This window comes from Physeter macrocephalus, chromosome 21 (genome assembly GCF_002837175.3).
Source record: "Physeter macrocephalus isolate SW-GA chromosome 21, ASM283717v5, whole genome shotgun sequence".
Classification (NCBI taxonomy): Eukaryota; Metazoa; Chordata; class Mammalia; order Artiodactyla; family Physeteridae; genus Physeter; species Physeter macrocephalus.
Genome location: NC_041234.1, coordinates 72,846,397 through 72,868,137, shown reverse-complemented (window position 1 = coordinate 72,868,137; position 21,741 = coordinate 72,846,397). Strand labels below are relative to the sequence as shown.

Sequence of the window (21,741 nt, the reverse complement as noted above, 5' to 3'; positions counted from 1 at the left end):
CAATTATCTTTTCTGACCACAACACTATGAGACTAAATATCAATTACAGGAAAAAAAACTGTAAAAAATACAAACACATGGAGGCTAAACAATACACTACTAAATAACCAAGAGATCACTGAAGAAATCAAAGAGGAAATCAAAAAATACCTTGAAACAAATGACAATTAAAACATGATGACCCTAAACCTATGGGATGCAGCAAAAGCTGTTCTAAGAGGGAAGTTTATCACAATACAAGCCTATCTCAAGAAACAAGAAATATCTTAAATAAACAACCTAACCTTACACCTAAAGCAATTAGAGAAGGAAGAACAAAAAAACTCTAAAGTCAGCAGAAGGAAAGAAATCATAAAGATCAGATCAGAAATAAATGAAAAAGAAATGAAGGAAACAAAAGCAAAGATCAATAAAACTAAAAGCTGGTTCTTTGAGAAGATAAACAAAATTGATAAACCACTAGCCAGACTCATCAAGAAAAAAAGAGAGAAGACTCAAATCAATAGAATTAGAAATGAAAAAGGAGACGTAACAACTGACACTGCAGAAATACAAAGGATCATGAGAGATTACTACAAGCAATGATATGCGAATAAAATGCACAACCTGGAAGAAATGGACAAATTCTTAGAAGAGCACAACCTTCCAATACTTAACCAGGAAGAAACAGAAATTAAAATAGACCAATCACAAGCACTGATATTGAAACTCTGATTAAAAATCTTCCAAAAATCAAAAGCCCAGGACCAGATGGCTTCACAGGCGAATTCTATCAAACATCAAAACCAGACAAAGACGTCACAAAGAAAGAAAACTACAGGCCAATATCACTGATGAACATAGATGCAAAAATCCTCAACAAAATACTAGCAAGCAGAATCCAACAGCACATTAAAAGGATCATACACCATGATCAGGTGGGGTTTATCCCAGGAATGCAAGGATTCTTCAATATCCACAAATCATTCAATGTGATACACCATATTAACAAATTGGATAAAAAGTATATGATAATCTCAACAGATGAAGAAAAAGCTTTTGAGATAATTCAACACCCATTTATGATAAAAACTCTCCTGAAAGTAGGCATAGAGGGAACCTACTTCAACATAATATAGGCCATATATGACAAACTCACAGCTAACATCATTCCCAATGGTGAAAAACTGAAAACATTCCCTCTAAGATCAGGAACAAGACAAGGTTGCCCACACTCACCGCTATTATTCAACAAAGTTTTGAAAGTTTTAGCCACGGCAATCACAGAAGAAAAAGAAGTAAAAGGAATCCAAATTGGAAAAGAAGAAGTAAAACTGTCAGTTTGCAAGTGACATGATACTATACATAGAGAAGCCTAAAGATGCTACCAGAAAACTACTAGAGGTAATCAATGAATTTGGTAAAGTAGCAGGATACAAAACTAATGCACAGAAATCTCTTGCATTCCTATACACTAATGAAGAAAAATCTGAAAGAGAAACTAAGCAAACACTCCCATTTACCACTGCAACAAAAAGAATAACATACCTAGGGATAAACCTACCTAAGGAGACAAAAGACCTGTAGGCAGAAAACTATAAGACATTGATGAAAGAAATTAAAGAGAATACAAACAGATGGAGAGATACACCATGATCTTGGATTGGAAGAATCAACATTGTGAAAATGACTATACTACCCAAAGCAATCCAGCGATTCAATGCAATCCCTTTCAAACTACCAATGGCATTTTTCACAGAACTAGAACCAAAAATTTCACAGTTTTTATGGAAACACAAAAGACCTTGAATAGCCTAAGGAATCTGGAGAAAGAAAAATGGAGCTGGAGAAATTAGGCTCCCTGACTTCAGACTATACTCCAAAGCTACACTAATCAAGGCAGTATGATATTGGCACAAAAAGAGAAATATAGCTCAATGGAACAGGATAGAAAGCCCAGAGATAAACCCACACACATATGATCACCTTATCGTTGATAAAGGAGGCAAGAACGTACAATGGAAAAAAGACAGCCTCGTCAATAAGTGGTGCTGGGAAAAGTGGACAGCTACATGTAAAAGAATGATACTAGAACACTCCCTAACACCATACACAAAAATAAACTCAAAGTGGATTAAAGAACTACAAGTAAGGCCAGACACTATAAGACTATTAGAGGAAAACATAGGCAGAATACTCTATGACATAAATCACAGTAAGACCCTTTTTGACCCACGTCCTAGAGGAACGGAAATAAAAACAATTCTAGCCTAATCAAACTTAAAAGCTTTGGCACAGCAAAAGAAACCATAAACAAGACGAAAAGAGAACCCTCAGAATGGGAGAACATATTTGCAAACGAAGCAACTGACAAAGGATTAATCTCCAAAATATACAAGCAGCTCATGCAGCTCAATATCAAAAAAACAAACAACCCAATCCAAAAATGGGCAGAAGACCTAAATAGACATTTCTCCAAAGAAGATATATAGATTGCCAACAAACACATGAAAGGATGGTCAACATCACTAATCACTAGAGAAATGCAAATCAAAACTACAATGAGGTATCACCTCACACCAGTCAGAATGGCCATCATCAAAAAATCTACAAACAATAAACGCTGGAGAGGGTGTGGAGAAAAGGGAACCCTCTTGCACTGCTGGTGGAAATGTAAATTCATACAGCCATGGAGAACAGTATGGAGGTTCCTTAAAAAACAAAAAATAAAACTACCATATGACCCAGTAATTCCACTACTGGGATGCAAGCATTATTATCTAGAAATTGAGAAAACCATAATTCCAAAGAGTCATGTACCACAATGTTCATTGCAGCACTATTTACAATAGCCAGGACATGGAAACAACCTAAGTGTCCATCGACAGATGAATGGATAAAGAAGATGTGAAACATATATACAATGGAATATTACTCAGCCATAAAAAGAAATGAAACTGAGTTATTTGTAGTGAGGTGGATGGACCTAGAGTTTGTCATACAGAGTAAAGTAAGTCAGAAAGAGAAAAATAAACACCGTATGCTAACACATATATATGGAATCTAAAAAAAAAAAAAAAATGGTTCTGACGAACCTCGGGGCAGGATAGGAATAAAGACCCAGAGGTAGAGAATCAGTTGAGAATATGGGGAGGGGGAAGGGTAAGCTGGGACGAAGTTAGAGAGTAGCATTGACATATATACACTACCAAATGTAAAATAGATAGTGGAAATCAGCTGCATCACACAGGGAGATCAGCTTGGTGCTTTGTAACCACCTAGAGGGGTGGGATAGGGAGGGTGGGAGGGAGATGCAAGAGGGAGAGGATATGGGGATATATGTATACATATATAGCTGATTCACTTTGTTATACAGCAGAAACTAACACAACATTGTAAAGTAATTCCACTCCAATAAAAATGTTAAAAAAAAATAAAAATCTCAATGGGAAGGCATTGAAGAAATTTAGGTCAGGATATGATCTGATTTATAAAAAAAAAGTACTAGACTCATAGACCTGTGAAATAAGAAGAGACTCTATGCTCCTCAAGTCCAGATGATCTTTATTTTATTTTATTTTATTTATTTATTTATTTTTGCGGTACGCGGGCCTCTCACTGTTGTGGCCTCTCCCGTTGCGGAGCACAGGCTCTGGACACGCAGGCTCAATGGCCATGGCTCATGGGCCTAGCCGCTCCGCGGCATGTGGGATCTTCCTGGACCGGAGCATGAACCCTGCATCGGCAGGCGGACTCTCAACCACTGCGCCACCAGGGAAGCCCCAGATGATCTTTATTTTAAGAGATCCATAGATATCCTAGAAGTTCTTGAAGCACCAGCTAATATCAGTGTATGTGTGTGTTGTAATGAAAGGTTCATAGCCTTCATCAGCTACTCAAGACATCTGAGCATAAAATATTAAGGACCACACATATATTTGACTTATCTGAATTTAGAGTTGAGTAAACTGAAACCTAGACAAGTTAAATGATTTCTTCACAATCACAGAGATGATACATGGATGAGGTCAAAATGGGTTTTTGATACTGACTACCCTCTCTCACCTGATCCCTTCATGTCTTCCCACCCCAGTGCTCTTGATTAACGGTACATAATCCTAAGTACCTGGCACACAGTACCCAAAACAAATATCCACTGAACACTGAATGAGTTAGCCAAAATCAACAGTAGCGTATATGCACCAACTATGGTCCACAATAGATTATAAGCCAATACAAGTATTTGGAAACAGTCCCTTATAACTCACTCAACAAATATGAAATAAGCTACTGAGTTTATTAAGCTCAGGGAAAAATATGCAGTGAGGCCAACATTCACATTAATTGCAGGGGCAGAGTACATTGGCACAAGCTTTCTGAAAAGCATTTGGCCTTTCAAAGTTCACACCCTCAGGGGAATCAATCCTAAGGAGATATTGAGAAGAAGCCAAATATCTATATAAAGGATGTTCACAGTAAATTCATTTATAATTATGAAAACCTGAAAACAATCCGTATGTACAATAAGAAAGGACTGGTCAAGATGATTATGACATTGTATAAAATGGAATATTATATAGACATTCAAAGTCACATTTTGAAGGTTAATATTGAAAAATCCTAATAATATAATGCTCCATGAAAAATCAGCATATAGATATATAGAAGAGGAATAGAGGAGGGAGGGAGATAGAGTGAGAGCAAGAGAGAGAGAGAGAGAGAGATGAAGATGGAGATGAAGATGGAGATAACAAGACGCACTGAGCTGAACAGTAAGTAATGGTGAAATGTACTGAGCTTGAAAAGTGTAATTGGTGGTTTATTTTGTCACTTACATAAGTCTCCAGATTGCCTATGATAAGTGAGCATTAGTTTCACAATCAGATGAGAATAATACATGATAAATAACAAGGAATTCATCTTTGAATATTACTGTGAGTCTTCCCTGGGCTATGGAGTGAAGAATAACATATAACTGGCATTCAACAGCTGTTGTTTCCTACCTTTAAAGACAAAGACAAATGAGTTCATGCTTGAATCGTAGCAATAGCGATTTTGATTAGGTATAAATAAAACTGCTTAACTATAAGGTCATATGGCATAGTATATTTCACAAGAGAGGTTTCACATCATCCTTCAGAGATTGTTCCAGAAAGTGTAGCTAGCTACCAGTCTCAGATAATATAAGGTCATTTCCACAACAATCCAAGTAGATGAACATGATCATCTCAAATTCTTTCCCAGCTCTAAGCTCTATGAAAATATAAAATGATCTACTTTAAGAGAATTAAAAGGTCTTAAGTTACTGAAACCAACCTGTATTTCCTTTCTCAGACCTGAACACTAATAACATAGCATTACTAATTATACCGTTGTTCACATGATTTCTACAAAACCACAAATGCACCAGCATAAATTGAATCAATGGATTTCAGAGTCATGTTTCTAAAAAGCAAGGCATTCACCCCTAATATAATGTTTTTGGTGCGGCATTGACTTTAAACTGAATTCAAGAGTATTGAAACTTAACAAATAGATTAGTATTTCCAATCACAGAGGCAGAACTCTCGTGATCATCATAATTAATAATTATAGCAAATGAGTACCCACAGACACAATGACTTACCAGATATTAATAGAGGACGTTTAGCGAGAGAGCTACACTTAAAAAGTGTCTATTAGACAGAAGAGAGTAAAACACAATCAAATGGCATTGAGGATTATATCACATACCTATCAGATGAGTGAAATCAATGTCTAATCTTTGTCTGTACTTGAAATCTGGGTCCATGCCACTGCAGTGCAGCACTATCTGTGAAACACACTCCTCAACTATTTTGTAATACTGTGGCCTGCAAAAGAGAAGAAGTAATCTGAACACCTTTTCTACCTATACAAATCAATTTTCTTAAGAAGTGGTTCTGAAGGATAAAGAAAACTAGGTCATTTCTAGCAGGCTAAAACACTCTTTTCTAGCCATTACACTCACTCAGGAGGAATATGCCTAAGCTTAAAGATGGGCTGGACGTTATAGTGCAAAACCCATTGTAATATAATCAGCTGTGAACACTTAGTGACTTAATACTCTAGTTTGCAGGGATTCATGCTTGTGTTCAAAGATACTTATCAACCTTATCTACTTACTTAAGCTATTGTTCCTAAAGTTAATAAAAACAAATGACTCTTTAGTTCTACATCTATGGATACAGAAATGGTTCTAGGCCTCTCCAGGTTCTCAATTTCAATAAGGAATGAGTACCTTGGCATTACATGGCAAACAATGTATTGAATTTACTGCCACACTTTTACTCAAGATAGCTATAACAGCTTTTACAAAACTGGACTCAACCACTTATGTTACAGACTACTCCGAAGATCTATTTATACACATATTTTAAAAGATCCATTTTATAGAAGCATACACACTAAATATGCATGGCAATAGCTTCAATTTGTTCAAAGTGTCAAAGGTTTTGAAACATTTCCTACTTCTGTAATCTATCAAGGTAATTCTGGCATTAAAAATGACCACTTACACACTTCAAAAATTTTAAAAAGGCACTTTTTGCATTAAAATTCGGGGAAAATTTAGTATTTATCAGCAGCTAATAAATTCAACAGAGAAAAATCAGAAAGAAATACTACTATGGACAAACTATGACATAAACATCCCTAAAATTAGTGTGCTGATAACTAGCCAACCTACTAAAAGTTTGCAAATAAAGCCAAACATATTCTAATTGCTCTTATATGTCTTTTGTCATGGGGCTGATCTCAAGGATAAGAATAAATAGTAATATGTATTACACATCTGAGGCTTTTTCAAGTCATCATCAGATCTAGGGTAAACAATATTGGATTATAATCAATCTAGTCAATGACTCTGGGTAAACAGGGAAAACACAATGGTTCTCTTTCAGGACAAATTAATTATCCATAAGTAGAGTAAAAGTGCTAGTCGCACATCTACCTCACATGGATGTTCTCAGGATGAAACGGACGTCATGTTAGAACAACTTCTCGTTTATTCAAAGTTACTGAGAAATGGATGGTTTCACACAAATTATTTCCCCAGGTAACTGTGTACCCATGGGCACAGTACCCCTTTAGTTGCCAGCACTTATTTGAGAAAACGACAATCATTTTGGTTGGATTAATATCTTTCCTACTTTAAAAAAAACAGCATATTTTAAACATTTTTCTATGTCTCTGTAACGTCATGATGCCCATCAGTTATTGCAACTGGTCTGAACTATAAGAGAACTATAATAGTTCTCTATGGACTTTAGAATTGTCATTTTTGTTGTGACTGTACCCGACCCCATGGTAGCCTTCCTTTGCCCTTTAATCAAGCAAGGTTTGAGAAATCAGAGAACCTAGGTTGCTAGAATTTCATGCATATTAGAGTATGAAGAACAACTAAGAGTCTCTTAAACAGTTAAATATAAGATCATGGTCACCACCTTATGGATAATTTCAGTCATTCAGAAACTCTTCTCTAATTTTCTGGTTTTCAGATATATTCCCAGAACTACACTCTGAAATTTCTGACTTTATGGATTATTATTATATTTGTTTATTTAGAAGAATTACATTGCTGTGTATAAAGCTGAAATATTAGTATTATTACTTTCTTAGATAAGATCACACCTATTTCTAGATAATATTACACAAGAGGAATAACAATAGTCTTATTAAAATATACAAGGACTTAAAATGCTTACTAAATAGCAAATGTTATCATTGCTGTTTTTATTATTATTAAACTTCTGAAGGAGGGCTTCCTTCAGCTACCAGGTTCAAAAAAATATCCACATCCACACACCCTGTGCACACTAAAATTAAAGCACTTTTACCACATTACAATATAGTGATACTATCTCTATATTCTATTGTTCCTTCCACCACATTATATAAATTCATGGGAAGTGTGGCAGATACTGCTAGATGTCCTATGATGTCCACTCTTCTCTTTTTCCTTTACTATTTGAACTTTATGTTTACCTGTGTATATTGCTTCCCAGAATAATATTTCCCATTTCCTTTCACTTATTGCTTCATAAAATCATCTCAGAACTTAGTGGTTCAAAACAATAACATAATCTTATTATCCCTCACATTTTTGTGGGTGAGAAATTCAGGAGGAGCCAATCAAGTCCATTGGCTTCAGCCAGCTAGAGAGAGACCTAGAAGAATAGGGTGGACTGAACATAAAAAAAAAAAAAAAAAGTACGAGGACTTAGAAGTTCTACCATAGACTCTTCAGAGCTTACTCTGTGCCACAAAAAAAATTCATCATAGGGTCAGTAAAATCTGTTGGGTTCATTGCTACTGAAATGGCATACCCCGTTTTTAAAAGTATATTCTTCTGGCCCAATTAAAAATAGATTGACACCTTTTTAAAAATGTTATCTAGAGTCGTCAAACTCTTATACTCCATGCATATATATATATATATATATATATATATATATATATATATGCATATACTGTCTAGCCCCCACTACATTGTTAATTTTCCTTTAATATCCAATTCAAATTATACAAATTGTACTCTCATAACAGCCTCTTACCTGATATAATAATCATTTCTGATGAGCAAAAAATGTTGTAGAATGGATAATAAGTAATTTTCAGCAGCAGTGTCCTTCAACATATTATACAGAAGATGGTACACTTCATTCATATCAGTGGAAAGTAAGTAAAGGAAAAAAACCGAAGATTCTTGATAACAGTTTCATTCATAACAAAAGCAGCTTCAGTTTTGAAAACAGTGATATATCATTTTGTTTGCATTACTGTTTCTAAACCTTCAACTCCATGTTCCAGTATTTAAAACATTTCCATAAAGAAATTTAATCTATGGATCACTTTAACCTTTTAACAAGTGAAAGAGACTTAGAGTATTTCCAAGACCATTTAACCATTAAACACTTAAATGATCAGCTGTTCATTATATTTTTAAATTCCAGCTTATAGTGGGTACCATTGGAACAGCAATGCCATTAATGAAAATGTTTTTTTCTTGACCTTCTTGTGATTGTGATGGGAACCTATATTATGCATGCAAGCCAATACTCCTGTCTTTTCACTGCCCACATAAGATAGTAAGGCAAATAAGCATAGTGTGGGCTGCTAAAAGTTCATAAAAACCAGTTTTATTTTATACAGATGAAATACTTACTACATATGAAATCATTACTGTTTGCATTCATTTGTATGTCATTATTTGATAAGGAACTTGAAACATATTTTTCTTAGGATATAAAAAGAGTGGTAGAAGTTTAAATGCTTTTAGTAAACTAGAAAACAGATTTAAAAAATGGATTCACTTTTATAAGAAAAGTGAGGACCTAGAAAAATCGATGTAAAAGAAAAGGAGAAGAGGAGATGTAATCCAGCATCGTAAAAATAACCTGAAATGTCAACGTTCTCTCTGAAATAGAATTAAGTATATGATGGATTACTTCTTAGGCCCCATGTAAGAGTGCTGTGTTAAAGTCTCATAAGGTCCTTTCGATGGCTATGGAATAGATCCAAAAATAGCTTTCTGATGAAGAGAAATTTATATAAAGCAAGATATTTATTAATTGATATAAAAATCATTTAATATTATGGAGACCACTGTAGACTAGAGTCACCGATGAAGGATAAGAAATTACTAGAAATTATTTCTCATAATAACAAAATTGTTATTCATTGCACTTATCCAGTACTCATGTGTAAGACGCTTTGATAGGAACATTGAAGGAAAAAGTTGAAACACTTGTGCCCTCCATCTCATAGGCACAAAGAAGTGTATATAAATAAGGCAGATGCAAGCAAAGCACTGTAGAGTGAGGAGGAAGATGGAAGAAGACGTTATAGAGAAAAAGTCCAGCTCAAAGGTCATTTTGGTTCCGAAGTATTTCCCAATTTCCCCAGAACCCATAAGTAAGAAATTTAATGGGTGTGAAACAAATGGCCAGCAATGCTGTGACAACCATCTTTTAGATCTAAAATCATTTTGTATAAAATCATTGCCATAGGAAGATTATATGCTAGTTGTATTTGACTCAAATGCTTCTACTCTAGCATCCTTGTTATAGTCAGACCCTATCACATCTAAACTTTTTTTCCTCCCGCTAAGGAACCAAAATATTTGGATTGAGAATAAGACATCTATCTGAATTGAATGATATCTCTAAATCACTGGAGTACCATTTAATAAACTGAAAAAGTATATTACCTATAGTCACATATGAACTCACTGAACTTTCCCCCCCCAAAATCCTTATCCATGAGGAATACTGCCTTAGGCTCTTGTCTATTCAAGACCATTGAGCAGAGTACACCTATAATGCAGCAAGCCATTGTGCGGATTTCAATACAGTCTGTGTAAATCATCCGGACAGTCTGACAATTCTTCAACATGAATCTCAAGTACAGCATCATAGTGAAGTTCTAATATAAATAAATGGATATAAATTGGGCTGGCAGACAAGAATTCTAATAATGGTTCACAAAATCACCCACAAATCCCTTTTTCACAGTACATGCAAAATGATTTCTGTGGTTTGTCAAAAGGATATTCCATTTCTGCTCGAATGTCATTGAGACGGTGTGATAATTCAGTTAGGTCGTCCTCTTTGTTCTCATCAAATACTTTCAACTGAATATCAAGCTCGTCATTCTCTTTTTCTTTCAGATCCTAATATATAAACAGAAAACTTAACAGACGAATAACAGTTTGACAACACCCTACTTTGGCAATAAAGGCCTGACACGATTATTCATCTACATACACAGAAGCAATTTCAAATATTGACCCAGGCACTTGGTTTCCTGAAAGAAAGTAAATGCACTCTGTTTTTGTATTTTAAAATGAAAGAACCTCATTGCATTCACCGCATTTCTTTTCATGCTCCAGATTTTGACGATTCACATTAAAAAATTAACGATCACTTTCGCAACGGAAAAAAACTAATTGCTACAAACCCAAATTAAATGCTGTCGTTTTGACTAAACACACTAATCAAAGACCGCAAAAGAAATCATGCAGTTAGAATATTCACATATGCCTCTGGCAAAAAATGCGAATATAGATCAATTGTATTAATGAAGAACAAATGCAAGGATATATTCAAGCACAACAGTCCCAAGTATGGCGTGGAAAGTTGTAAAAACAAATTTACTTTAAATGACATTTTGTGATTTTAAAGCAAAAAGGCGTCAGGACTTTTTAATCAAGATACACAACTAGCCTCCTCCCCCACCTTTTATTTTTGCTTAGCCGAATCACAAAATACCAACTTGGGCATCAAAGACCTGTTTTTGTAATACATTATAAGCACATGCATTACAAACCTCTGATAATTTTCAAAATCATAGTATAAACAAAATCTTTGGAAGCATGCCACACTAGAGATTGTTGGGCTTAATATATATCACCTGGAATATCTTTTAATATGTGTCCATTAAGTTGCCGCTTTCAAAACCCAAATCGATAATCACAACTGTGGATGCTCAAGGGTGATACCGAAAGAGGGACTAGGATGTTCAGAGCTGAGCTTGAACTCTAAAAGGAAATGCAAGCACGGTGTACTTCAAATTAGGTCGATAAAACAAACTCGGATCCATTTTTTTGTTTCTATTTTTATTCAACAGGACGATTTTAAATGGAGATGCAATGGCTATTACTGAAGCCAAACACAAATTTATGCAATTTCTAGGTGTTCTTTTTCTAACGTTCACATACATAATAATTTACCTACAGAGCATATGAAAATATTAATATGTTTCTATATAATTGCATGTAAAATACATAACAAATACATGTATTTAAACTTAGTTTCCTCTTGAGTAATAATTTGTTTTAGGTCTAACTTTCCACTTTGAAAGGGAATGAAGAAATTTATTGGAATGTAAAGTTATCTAACATTGGTGAGTTATATTATCAGGTGATTTCTGAACTCAATTTAGAAAAGAGCAGGAGCCAGACACACCCAATATGCTGGTCATTGCAGAAAAAACCTTTAATACATTTTATAATATGGAATTTTTCCTTATTCTTATGTCACAAGATATTCTTTCTTAGATGTTCACTATCAGACTTTAACACATTCAAATACGTTTGAAAAATAGAAAAAACAAGTTAATTAAATACTGTCATTTAATCAGCATCAGAACTTTACAAAACATGGACTCAACCTTCATGATTAAAATATTTTCAGTGAAAATAACTGGTTAAATGTTTATTTCAGTTTTTAATTAGGACAACACATTATTTATATAATATATATAGTATGCGAACATGTACAGCACAATATAAAAATATAGATATGTATAAATGAAACATCTCATAGTGTTCATTAATAATGCTCCGTTAAAATATATATGCATATCTACATACACATATATAAAAAACTGCCTTTCATTCAAATGTCAAACCTTGAAAGGTATATTCAAAAATTCTTGATAAAATAAACATTTAATGAATTAATAAAAGTTTCATATAGCACAAATGTGACAGATATCCCATTGAAAAAAGGGAAATGCATCACTGAAGTTTATATTTTAAATGAAGAATGGCATAAAATTACTGAATTACACTACTAATAATTACGTGAAATACTGTAAATATGTTTCAGTTATTTTTTAAACAGATTTGCTGTACAGATATGGAATATTTCAGCAGATTTTCTAAAACATATAATTAAGTCTCTATAATATGGTGTACTTCAAAGGAAATCAAAGTCCATTACCAGTACATGACTGATTACCAGTCAAGCAATCAAAATTGAGTCTTCAAAAGAGTAAGAAAGGGTTTGTCGGTCTTTTAAAAGAGGTTAAGAACGCCTGCTGCCTACAGAAACAATTTCTTACTATCTTGGTCCTTCACATATCTGACTTACCTAATATTTTCTTAATTTATTTAACTAACTAAAAGGCAGATGGAGAAAACTTCACAAGAAATCAATGTAAGTTAACTACAGAGAAAATACTATTTTAAAAATTACTATATAGTGTTTAATAACTCATTTGTCCCAAATTACTAAAGCAAATTTATGAAAAGTAAATTTTCCATGTAAGTGAAAATATAAACTCTCTTTAAACATCATAATTTATCTATAGAGACAGGGCAAATTTTGAAAATAAATTTCTACAGAATGTAGTTAAAATAACTGTCCTTGTCTTGAGGATTCTAATAATTATATGAAACAAAAGTTTCACTCTACTACAATAATGGTCTCAAGGATTACTGAAATACTAAGAACTATTAAGAACTATTCTTCCCCAACACCTAATGATTCCAGATATTTATAATTTTTGATCCATGTACCAACAATTTATATTAGCTCTAGCCATGTCTAATTTGCTGCTTTGAATATGATATATTCCAGAAAATTAGGAAGCTCCTCCTGTTAGAACAGTGTATAAAATAAGAGTAAATAGGATAAAAGCCAGGATATTAAAGACTCATCTATGAATATATTATTAGGCTTCCATGCATGTGTAAAAGATGTTTGATATTACTATAAATTCTAGTGGTTGAAATGTAAATATTTAGTAAATTAGATAGCTAGACAGCAGGTGACGTGTTTGGTACATCTAGTACACATTAAAGCATGACCATTCTGACTTTTGCTCCAAATTGTGATAATAAAACTACAAGGACGACAGCAACAGTAGTGAAATGTATGGTATTAAGGGAAGGACCTCTAATCTCAGGGTCTGTCTGCCTAGATTCTGATTCTCATATTGTATATCAGAAATACCTGGGGAGGATTATTTTCTTTCAAACCAAACATCTCTGCCCTACCCCCAATATGATTTTGATAAGACTCTCTTTAGGGGGACATGCCCAACTTCTTGAGAACCAGAGCCCTATTTAGCCATATTTCACTCCATTGTCACAGGAAGAAAAAGAAATTGAGAATCCTTGTAGGTTCTATTCCAAAACTTTAAGAGGCAGAAACATGACACTTCTCACTTTCCTCTTGCTGAAGGATCCCTGAGATCTAAGAATCAGGGCATACTGAAGAGATGTGATAGTTAAAGAAAAATCTAGCTGGAAGCATAAGTTAAGAGGTACAGGGTACCGCAAGAGGCTTTATATACAGCTATAGGGCCAATGCGAAAGTGTAGCTAAGAAACACTGACGCAAAATCTTAGCTGTCAATGTAACTAAAGGAAAAATACTACGAGACCACTGAACCCAGCAGAAATGAGCACACCCTGGCAAACGTGCAAAAGGTAAGGACAAGAGCTACTGTGCATACCCTTTCTGAAAAGATGAGGACTTAAATAAATTAAGAGTCACAGTTTTCTTGACCAGCCATTCAGTAGCATAAGGTAGAAAATGAATGTTTAATTATAAATAGACACAGGGAAATGAAAGCTGGAAGAGACAGCAACAACTAAGGCAGAAAAACATGGCATATTAGTAAATGAGTAGAGGATCTTCAGGAGCCCCTGAGGCCAACAAGTATCCAAAGACATGATTACTCTCCCAGAAACAGAGGACCAGCTCTGAGAGGACAAGGATGGAAACACTGAGTAGGCAACTCAAAAGCACACTAGAATGAGGACTGTAATATTACCTCTAGCTACAAAAGACCACAGATTTTTCATGAGGAGAGATTTGTGACAAAACAAGAATAAGTGTGTTACATACACTATAACTAGTGAATGTGCCTAAGTTAACTGCATATTGAACCTCTATTCGGGTCACTTATGATGATGCTTTGATTCACTGCAACCAATTCCTTGCTTTTTAAAGTCATGGATGAAAGAACTATTCAAAGTGGAATTGACATAGAAATTTCTAAAACCGCACAGACCCAATCATATATCTTATTATAATGGGTTTCAATAGACCCAATTGTATATTTTATGATGATGAGTTTCCACCACTTTCAGTTAAGACTATCAGAAGACAAGTTACAGATGCATGCTACACACTAGTCCCTCACCAGGAAATATCCCTGATTTTGGTATTTCTAATACCCTAGGAATACCTTATATACACGTTCATTGACATTTGTTTTATTCTATTTTTTCTTTCCTCAGTCCTTTTATTCCCCACCCCTATATTTACTTCTTGTTTATCAGGTATGGTCTAAAGTAGCTTAAATAAAGAAACTAGTGAGATTTTACTTGTCTCCTTTAAAAATGTCATGGTCTTGAACAAAATCCTTCTTTAGTTAACATACTAAGTAAAGTATAAAGTCATGGTAGTTGTATTTCTATTTATAGAATAAGTGTGCTCATTTATCTTAGAACAAGCCTATAAAGTTATTTCAAAAATGTTTTTAACAATATCACAATTAGCGCAGATATCCACACTCAATTTAAGAAATAAAATTGTTTTTCTTTAGAAAAGTTGCTACGGAATTATAACAAGAATACCATCCTTATGTTATATGTCTAGAATATACTAATCAAAATTTTATGCATACTTATGCTGAATATAAAGGAAATCAATCTAAGTTATCAAAGAGGAAAGCAAAAAAATTTTAATGAAAAATTGAAACGGCAAAAAAATAGCAGTCTTTTATGTTCTCAGTATTCAAAGTCAAAGAAAAGTTCCCTTTCGACTTCAAGACGACCAAAAAAGCCATCACTTCTGGACATATCATTAGCTGAATTCCAAATCATCAGTTGTATGTAGAGACTAACACTACTGCAATATCAAAAAGCTTACAAAATGTCCAGTGCTTTACAAAAGGAACCGGCAAGGCACATTTATTTACTTTGCTGAAAGTACTTTTGTCTAAAGAGAGAAAAACATTAACGTTCATAAGCATAATAAACGTGCACACTCCACTTACTGGTAACATTGTTTTTAGTCCTGAACGAAGGAATTCATTCCTTAAATGTATTCGAAAATCAAGCTCATAAGGAGATGTGACAAGGGCATTTATAAACTGCATGCAGGCCACCTGCAATTAGAAAGTAAACTTTGTTAAAAAAAGTTTTTTTAAATTAAAGAAATACTTAATGCATTCAGATAATTTTTTTCCATTTACTAAAGGAATACATACATATATTATGAAATATATCAAGAAATGCAAATGTTTATATAAGTATAATGATTATGACTTTACAGTAGAAACAAATAAATTAACAATAGAGTTTCTAATGTCCAGAGAAATTCTAATGAAGATATGATGCTTGGTCAAGTACTGCTACGCTTTGCTAAACAATATGAAGGAATATTAAACTTTCTCTGAGAAACTCCAAGTTCCAACAGTGTGGATATAGAGCCCTTTAAAAAGATCATGAAATGTATCTTTCATATCCAGCTGTCCTCAGAGGGCACTTGGCCTCAATTCTATATGGTTATAAACACTTTTCTAAAATAAATCAAACAAAGCTATAAAAGTACCCTGATGTTAAACAGGGAACAGTGATAACTTAGAGATATTATTACACTGAGTTACACTCTCCCCATTCTATTATTGGATAGATTTGCACAAAATGTAGAGTACTAAACTATATGAATACGATGAATTAATTTACTATATAAAAAAATGAATGCAAGTGAATTAAGATCAACGAGAAGGCACTATGACACAAATACTAATGTGCATTGCATGATAAAATAAATATAAGAGCTTGTTTTCAGGTAAAGGTGATTCATTACTTAGACTGACACTGGAAAATGGGTTTTGGTTTTCTTCTGTTATTGAGGTTCCCTATTATAAAAGAGGAGGGAGTTATTTTTCCGGTAATTGCAAGCTAGGAGAGTGTCAACCAAATGCTAACTGCCAAGTGTTCCAAAGATTATTCCTCATTTTGGGAAAATGCTGCTCACGTCTAAGGCAATTGGCTAATAGTTTAAGTGAAGAGCTGCACATTGAAATTGATTTTTTAAAGTATGCAATGAGTGTAGTGTTCAAAGAGCTGACTGCAAGGGGACCACTGGAAAATACCAGATTTAGTAAATATGTTAAGTATATATAGAAAGGAGCACAAATAAATCAATAGTTAGTATGGAGAAACACATCAGCAAAAGAAAAATATTTCAAATGTATTTCGACTTGACCTTATCCAGACCTGTTATTATGATAGTGATTTTTTTCAAGTAGAGACAAATATTAAAAGCTATATTGCTTTTATTGTTGTATCTTTATCTTATGCGTTTAAGCTGTTTTGGGGTAGATTAGCCTATCTAGCTCACATCCAGGTTCAAAAATCAAAAGTTGCATGCATTAAAAGGGATTATCGAGGTTGTCTCTAACATTACTAGCTATCTAAATGATACTTGAACAATGCAGTCCAATTCTTATGAATGCTCAAATGTCAAGCTAAATCACTTAGACATCTGACTAAATATTTGCCATTGACTTGGCATTACCTCAAAAGTCATATCAGATAAGTTATTATGATGCTTATGCCTTAATAGGTTACTTAACCTTCCTGTTTACAGTAAGAAAATGTTTAAGTCTTCATATAGTTTCAGTAGGCTGGAATATAAGTTTGCACAGCGTATGAGTCCATAGGTATATTATGACTGTATGTGCATGAATGATTCTTGTTATGTTACAACTCTGACCTGAAAGAACAAGCCAAAATACATGTCCAATCCAAAATTAATAGAGAGAAAAGTTGCCATCTGCTAGGATTGTTTCTGCCAGAAGAAATTCTAGCTTAATGGCTTGTATTAATACCCTACAAGCAAAGAGAACATTTCCATAAGAAACAAGTTAATGAGTCTTGGAACTGTACCTTTATACAATAAAAGTATTTGGATCAGGAAATTATAAAAATAGTAAAAGCCAAAAAAATGAATGAATGTAACATCAAAATAATTTTACATTTAATAATACAAATGTTGCAATGCTTTTAAACACTTAACACACAATGTATGAATATATAACTAAATGCTAAAAAAAGAAGTTACATCCATTGACTATAGTAAAAAATAGCACACACTTTGAAGTCAGTAGTTTAAACAGGTAACAGCACTGGTTTATCAATGTATTATTTATTGTTTATCAAATTCTAAAAGATATTTAATTACTTACAAATAGCATAAGATGAATATTCATACTATCATGTCATTTTCCAACATAATCTGCTAAAGCAATGCTCTTTAATAGAAATATTTAGATTGTATGAATGTGGAGAACAAAAAAAAAATCATCTTAATTATCTCCATTCCTTTATACTACTACACATTACTGCCCTTTTCAGAGGATAGGAACAAAATCAATCCAATTGTCACTATTTACAAAGTTAAATTTTTAAAATGTAATTAGTTTAAAGGGCAGAGTATATTATTATTTAATTATAAATATGAAATACCCATTGTGTGGATTCTGAATTCATAACTAAATACAAACCTCCAAACTATTATCATCATTAATATGTTGTATTAGTTTTTGTTACCAGACAATTTAGGAGCTTTACATAATTCACCATCTAATCTCATCCTCACAAAAACCATGAGATAAGTGTTACTGTTATCCTTATTTCACAGATGATGAAGCTGAGGCTCAAAGCAGATAAATAACATATACAAGGTGACACAGCAAGGAGGAAATTCATGATTCTAAATATATCACTTTACTCCAAATACAGTATAATTTCCAGCACATTCCAGATGCCTCATAAACTCCATTCCTAGATTAACACAGCAAAATATTTTAAGGATGGGTAAGATAATAAAATTTAACTAGTGCATCATGTTTAAAATATTGGGAATACCTAACTTTGAAACTATAGGTTAATTAGAAAAACATATAATCATTTTAATATGCTGTCTAGTATATAAAATGGTTATCTTATGGTTATCAAGTATACCTCAATAAAAATAAAGTGGTTATCATAATACATAATGGAATGTAAAAGGAAAAAAGAAAGGAAGGAAGGAAGGAAGGAAGGAAGGAAGGAAGGAAGGAAGGAAGAAAGAAAGAAAGAAAGAAAGAAAGAAAGAAAGAAAGAAAAAAGGAAGAAAGAGGAAGAGAGAGAGGGAGAGAGGGAGGGGGGAAGGGAGGAAGGGAGATAGAAAATGGTTTCTGGAATGTGTTACATTCCACTTTATATATATCCTGAACAGTGACCTATGGACAGCATCCCATCATCCAAAACAATGGCCTCTCACTCTCCTTCACTTCCTACCACCCTACTCCCTCCACTCCCTATTCAGCATAGATGTGCACGCAAATACACACATCACACACACACACACACACACACACACACACACACACACACACGAGCATGCTGTTCAATACAGAGCCACTGACTACGATTTAAATTTATCTTAATTATAATTAAATAAAATTTAAAATGCTGTTGCTCAGTTTCATTAGTTACAGTTCAAGTGTTCAACAGCCACATGTGGCTAGTGGCTCCCATATTGGACAGCACAGATACAGGAGGCTGCAGAAAGTCTGACTGAATAGCACTGCACTGGACATTTTAAAAAGGATTCTGGACTAATATCTAAAACCTAAGCTCCAAAGCAGTATAAAACTCATTTCTGAATAATGGAACTTTCAAAATTGGCATGTTTGACTTCCAAGTAAATAAATCTTTAAAAGCATGATTGAACGATATTGTCCTCTTACAATGAAAAATCAATCTACTTTCAAAAAACAAAAATCCAACTCCAGAGATAGAAAATAAAGAATTACGGGATTTGAAAGCTAGAAAGAACATAAAATACTCCGGTCCGATATCCTCATTTAAAAATAAGGAAACTGAAAACCTAGGAAGATTAGATGATTTGCCCAAGACTGTATAGCTAATAATAAAACACAAAGATTGGATTTGAACTCAGGCTTCATGACTTTTAGTCTTGGAATCTTTCTACCACACTATAATGCACAAATCAGGCATTGCTGAATAGCATTTTTCCCTGTACTGGAAAGAAAACAAGTGCCTTTAAATAGAAATCACAGAGTCCACTAGCCAGATTTCATCTGTTGCTTAGTTTCTTTATAATGTATCTAAGGTTCAAAATAGTCTGCCATATTTATTTGATTTAAATTCAGCTTCCATGAGAACTAAAATTCAAAAATAATAGGAAGTCTGGATTTTCTCCATTATTGATAAACATACTAGGCTAGAACCACGATTATGATTTTTAACCAGTAAAAAAAGTTTCTGTATTTGCAATATTATTAAATGATCTCCCTATATTATATGGAGATTTTTACATGATATCTATATAATCCATTTAACAAATGCATAAACATGTAGATAAAAACCACCAACTTTGCACACGTGAGAAAGCATCCAATAATTTCTGCCTTGCATAATTATACTAAACTGAATTACTATCAATTTTTCTATAACATTATGATTCTTCCTTTACCATAATAGTATACATTCTTTATATAATAATCACCTACATTCTTTAGTCACAGGGTGCTATTGTCTTCATCCTGGGGTGTGGGGTGTGGTATAGAGAGTGAAATATCACAAAATAAATTTCAAACGTCCTAAAGATATGGCTCTGTACTTGTTTAGGGTTTTCTTTGTAACCCCTAACTGCCACCAATAAAATGTTTAAAATATAATGGGTGAATAGTCATTAAATGTTTCAAATTTTATTGATGAGATATATTACTACAAAAAGAAATTGCATTCAGTTTCTTAAGTGATAGAGAGGGAAAATATTTAAACATAAAATATCTTCACAAAATTCCTGGGAAAATGCTAGAACCTTTTATTTACTGTAACTCACCAGCTTTGAAAACTATACAAACATCTATCTGTTTGATCACAATTCACAGAGCTATATAGTACAATAATTGCCAACTCTAGGACATTCTCAGACAGATTATCCATATTGCCATTAGCTGTGACAAATTGTGCTTTTAAAATGTTATTGACACTGTCACACATTGACCTTATTAAGTACTTTCTTGACACTAACAAAGTCTTTCTTTATCCCAGCCCAGCGGGAGTTAGGAAAAAAGATGGTTTGAGTCAAAATAAGTACCAATGAAGAAAGATACAAACGTACAGAAAAAATTATTACGTCATAAAATGGAGGATTCCAGGCACGGCATTGCCAAGTACAAAGGTATGGAGGCAGAGAGATGAAATAGCATAAAATGTTCAGGGAACTGGGTACAGTATGACTGGATCAAAAACTATATGTAGAAGAGTGACGGAATATGAGGTTAGAGACAAAGCGACAGTTAGATGATGAAGTATTGATATTTTGTGTGGACTAGCATTAGACTTTACTCCTAGTGGCTATGGGAAGATGTAACAGGATTTTAAGCAGTGATATAACAAGAATGGCATTTCAGAAGTATAACTTTGTGGAAAATGATTTAAAAGGGACTGGAATGAAGGGTAGAAGATATTTAAGAATCCAGGGAAATTATAAAACATTGAGATGTGACAACGCCCTGAAACAAATTAGTGGCGGGGGTGGGGGGTAGACACTATTATACTAAGGAAGGAAAGTACAGCACTAAGGCAGTAGAATTGGTAGGATTTGGTGACTGAGGGAATGGTGGATGGAGAAAGAGTATATTCGAAAATGACTTATGTTTCTCGTTTATGCTCTTGGTGGACAATGCTAAGGTTAACCAGGAATGGGCAAACAAGAGAAAGGCAGGCCTGGAAGACCATCAAGATGGCAGAGGAGTAAAACGTGGAGATCACCTTCCTCCCCACAGATACATCAGAAATACATCTACATGTGGAACAACTCCTACAGAACACCTACTGAACGCTGGCAGAAGACCTCAGAACTACCAAAAGGCAAGAAACTCCCCACATACCTGGGTAGGGCAAAAGAAAAAAGAAAAA

The 21,741-nt window shown here is 33.8% G+C and overlaps 1 protein-coding gene across 15 annotated transcripts in view; it reads right to left on the bottom strand.

Moving 5' to 3' along the window:
• The window catches only part of DIAPH2 (diaphanous related formin 2), a 919,875-nt gene that overhangs the window by 631,735 nt on the left and 266,399 nt on the right, over positions 1–21,741 (bottom strand). For all 15 annotated transcript variants that reach the window (XR_008616350.1, XR_008616349.1, XM_055081634.1 and 12 more), the window contains 4 exons: positions 15,792–15,902; positions 10,551–10,669; positions 8,553–8,669; positions 5,713–5,831 (listed from right to left, as the gene is read on the bottom strand). Coding sequence is in view for 13 of the 15 variants with exons in the window: in XM_055081634.1 (XP_054937609.1) it covers positions 5,713–5,831; positions 8,553–8,669; positions 10,551–10,669; positions 15,792–15,902 (466 nt within the window). In the remaining 2 variants the exon portion in view is untranslated. The remainder of the gene's footprint in view (positions 1–5,712; positions 5,832–8,552; positions 8,670–10,550; positions 10,670–15,791; positions 15,903–21,741) is intronic.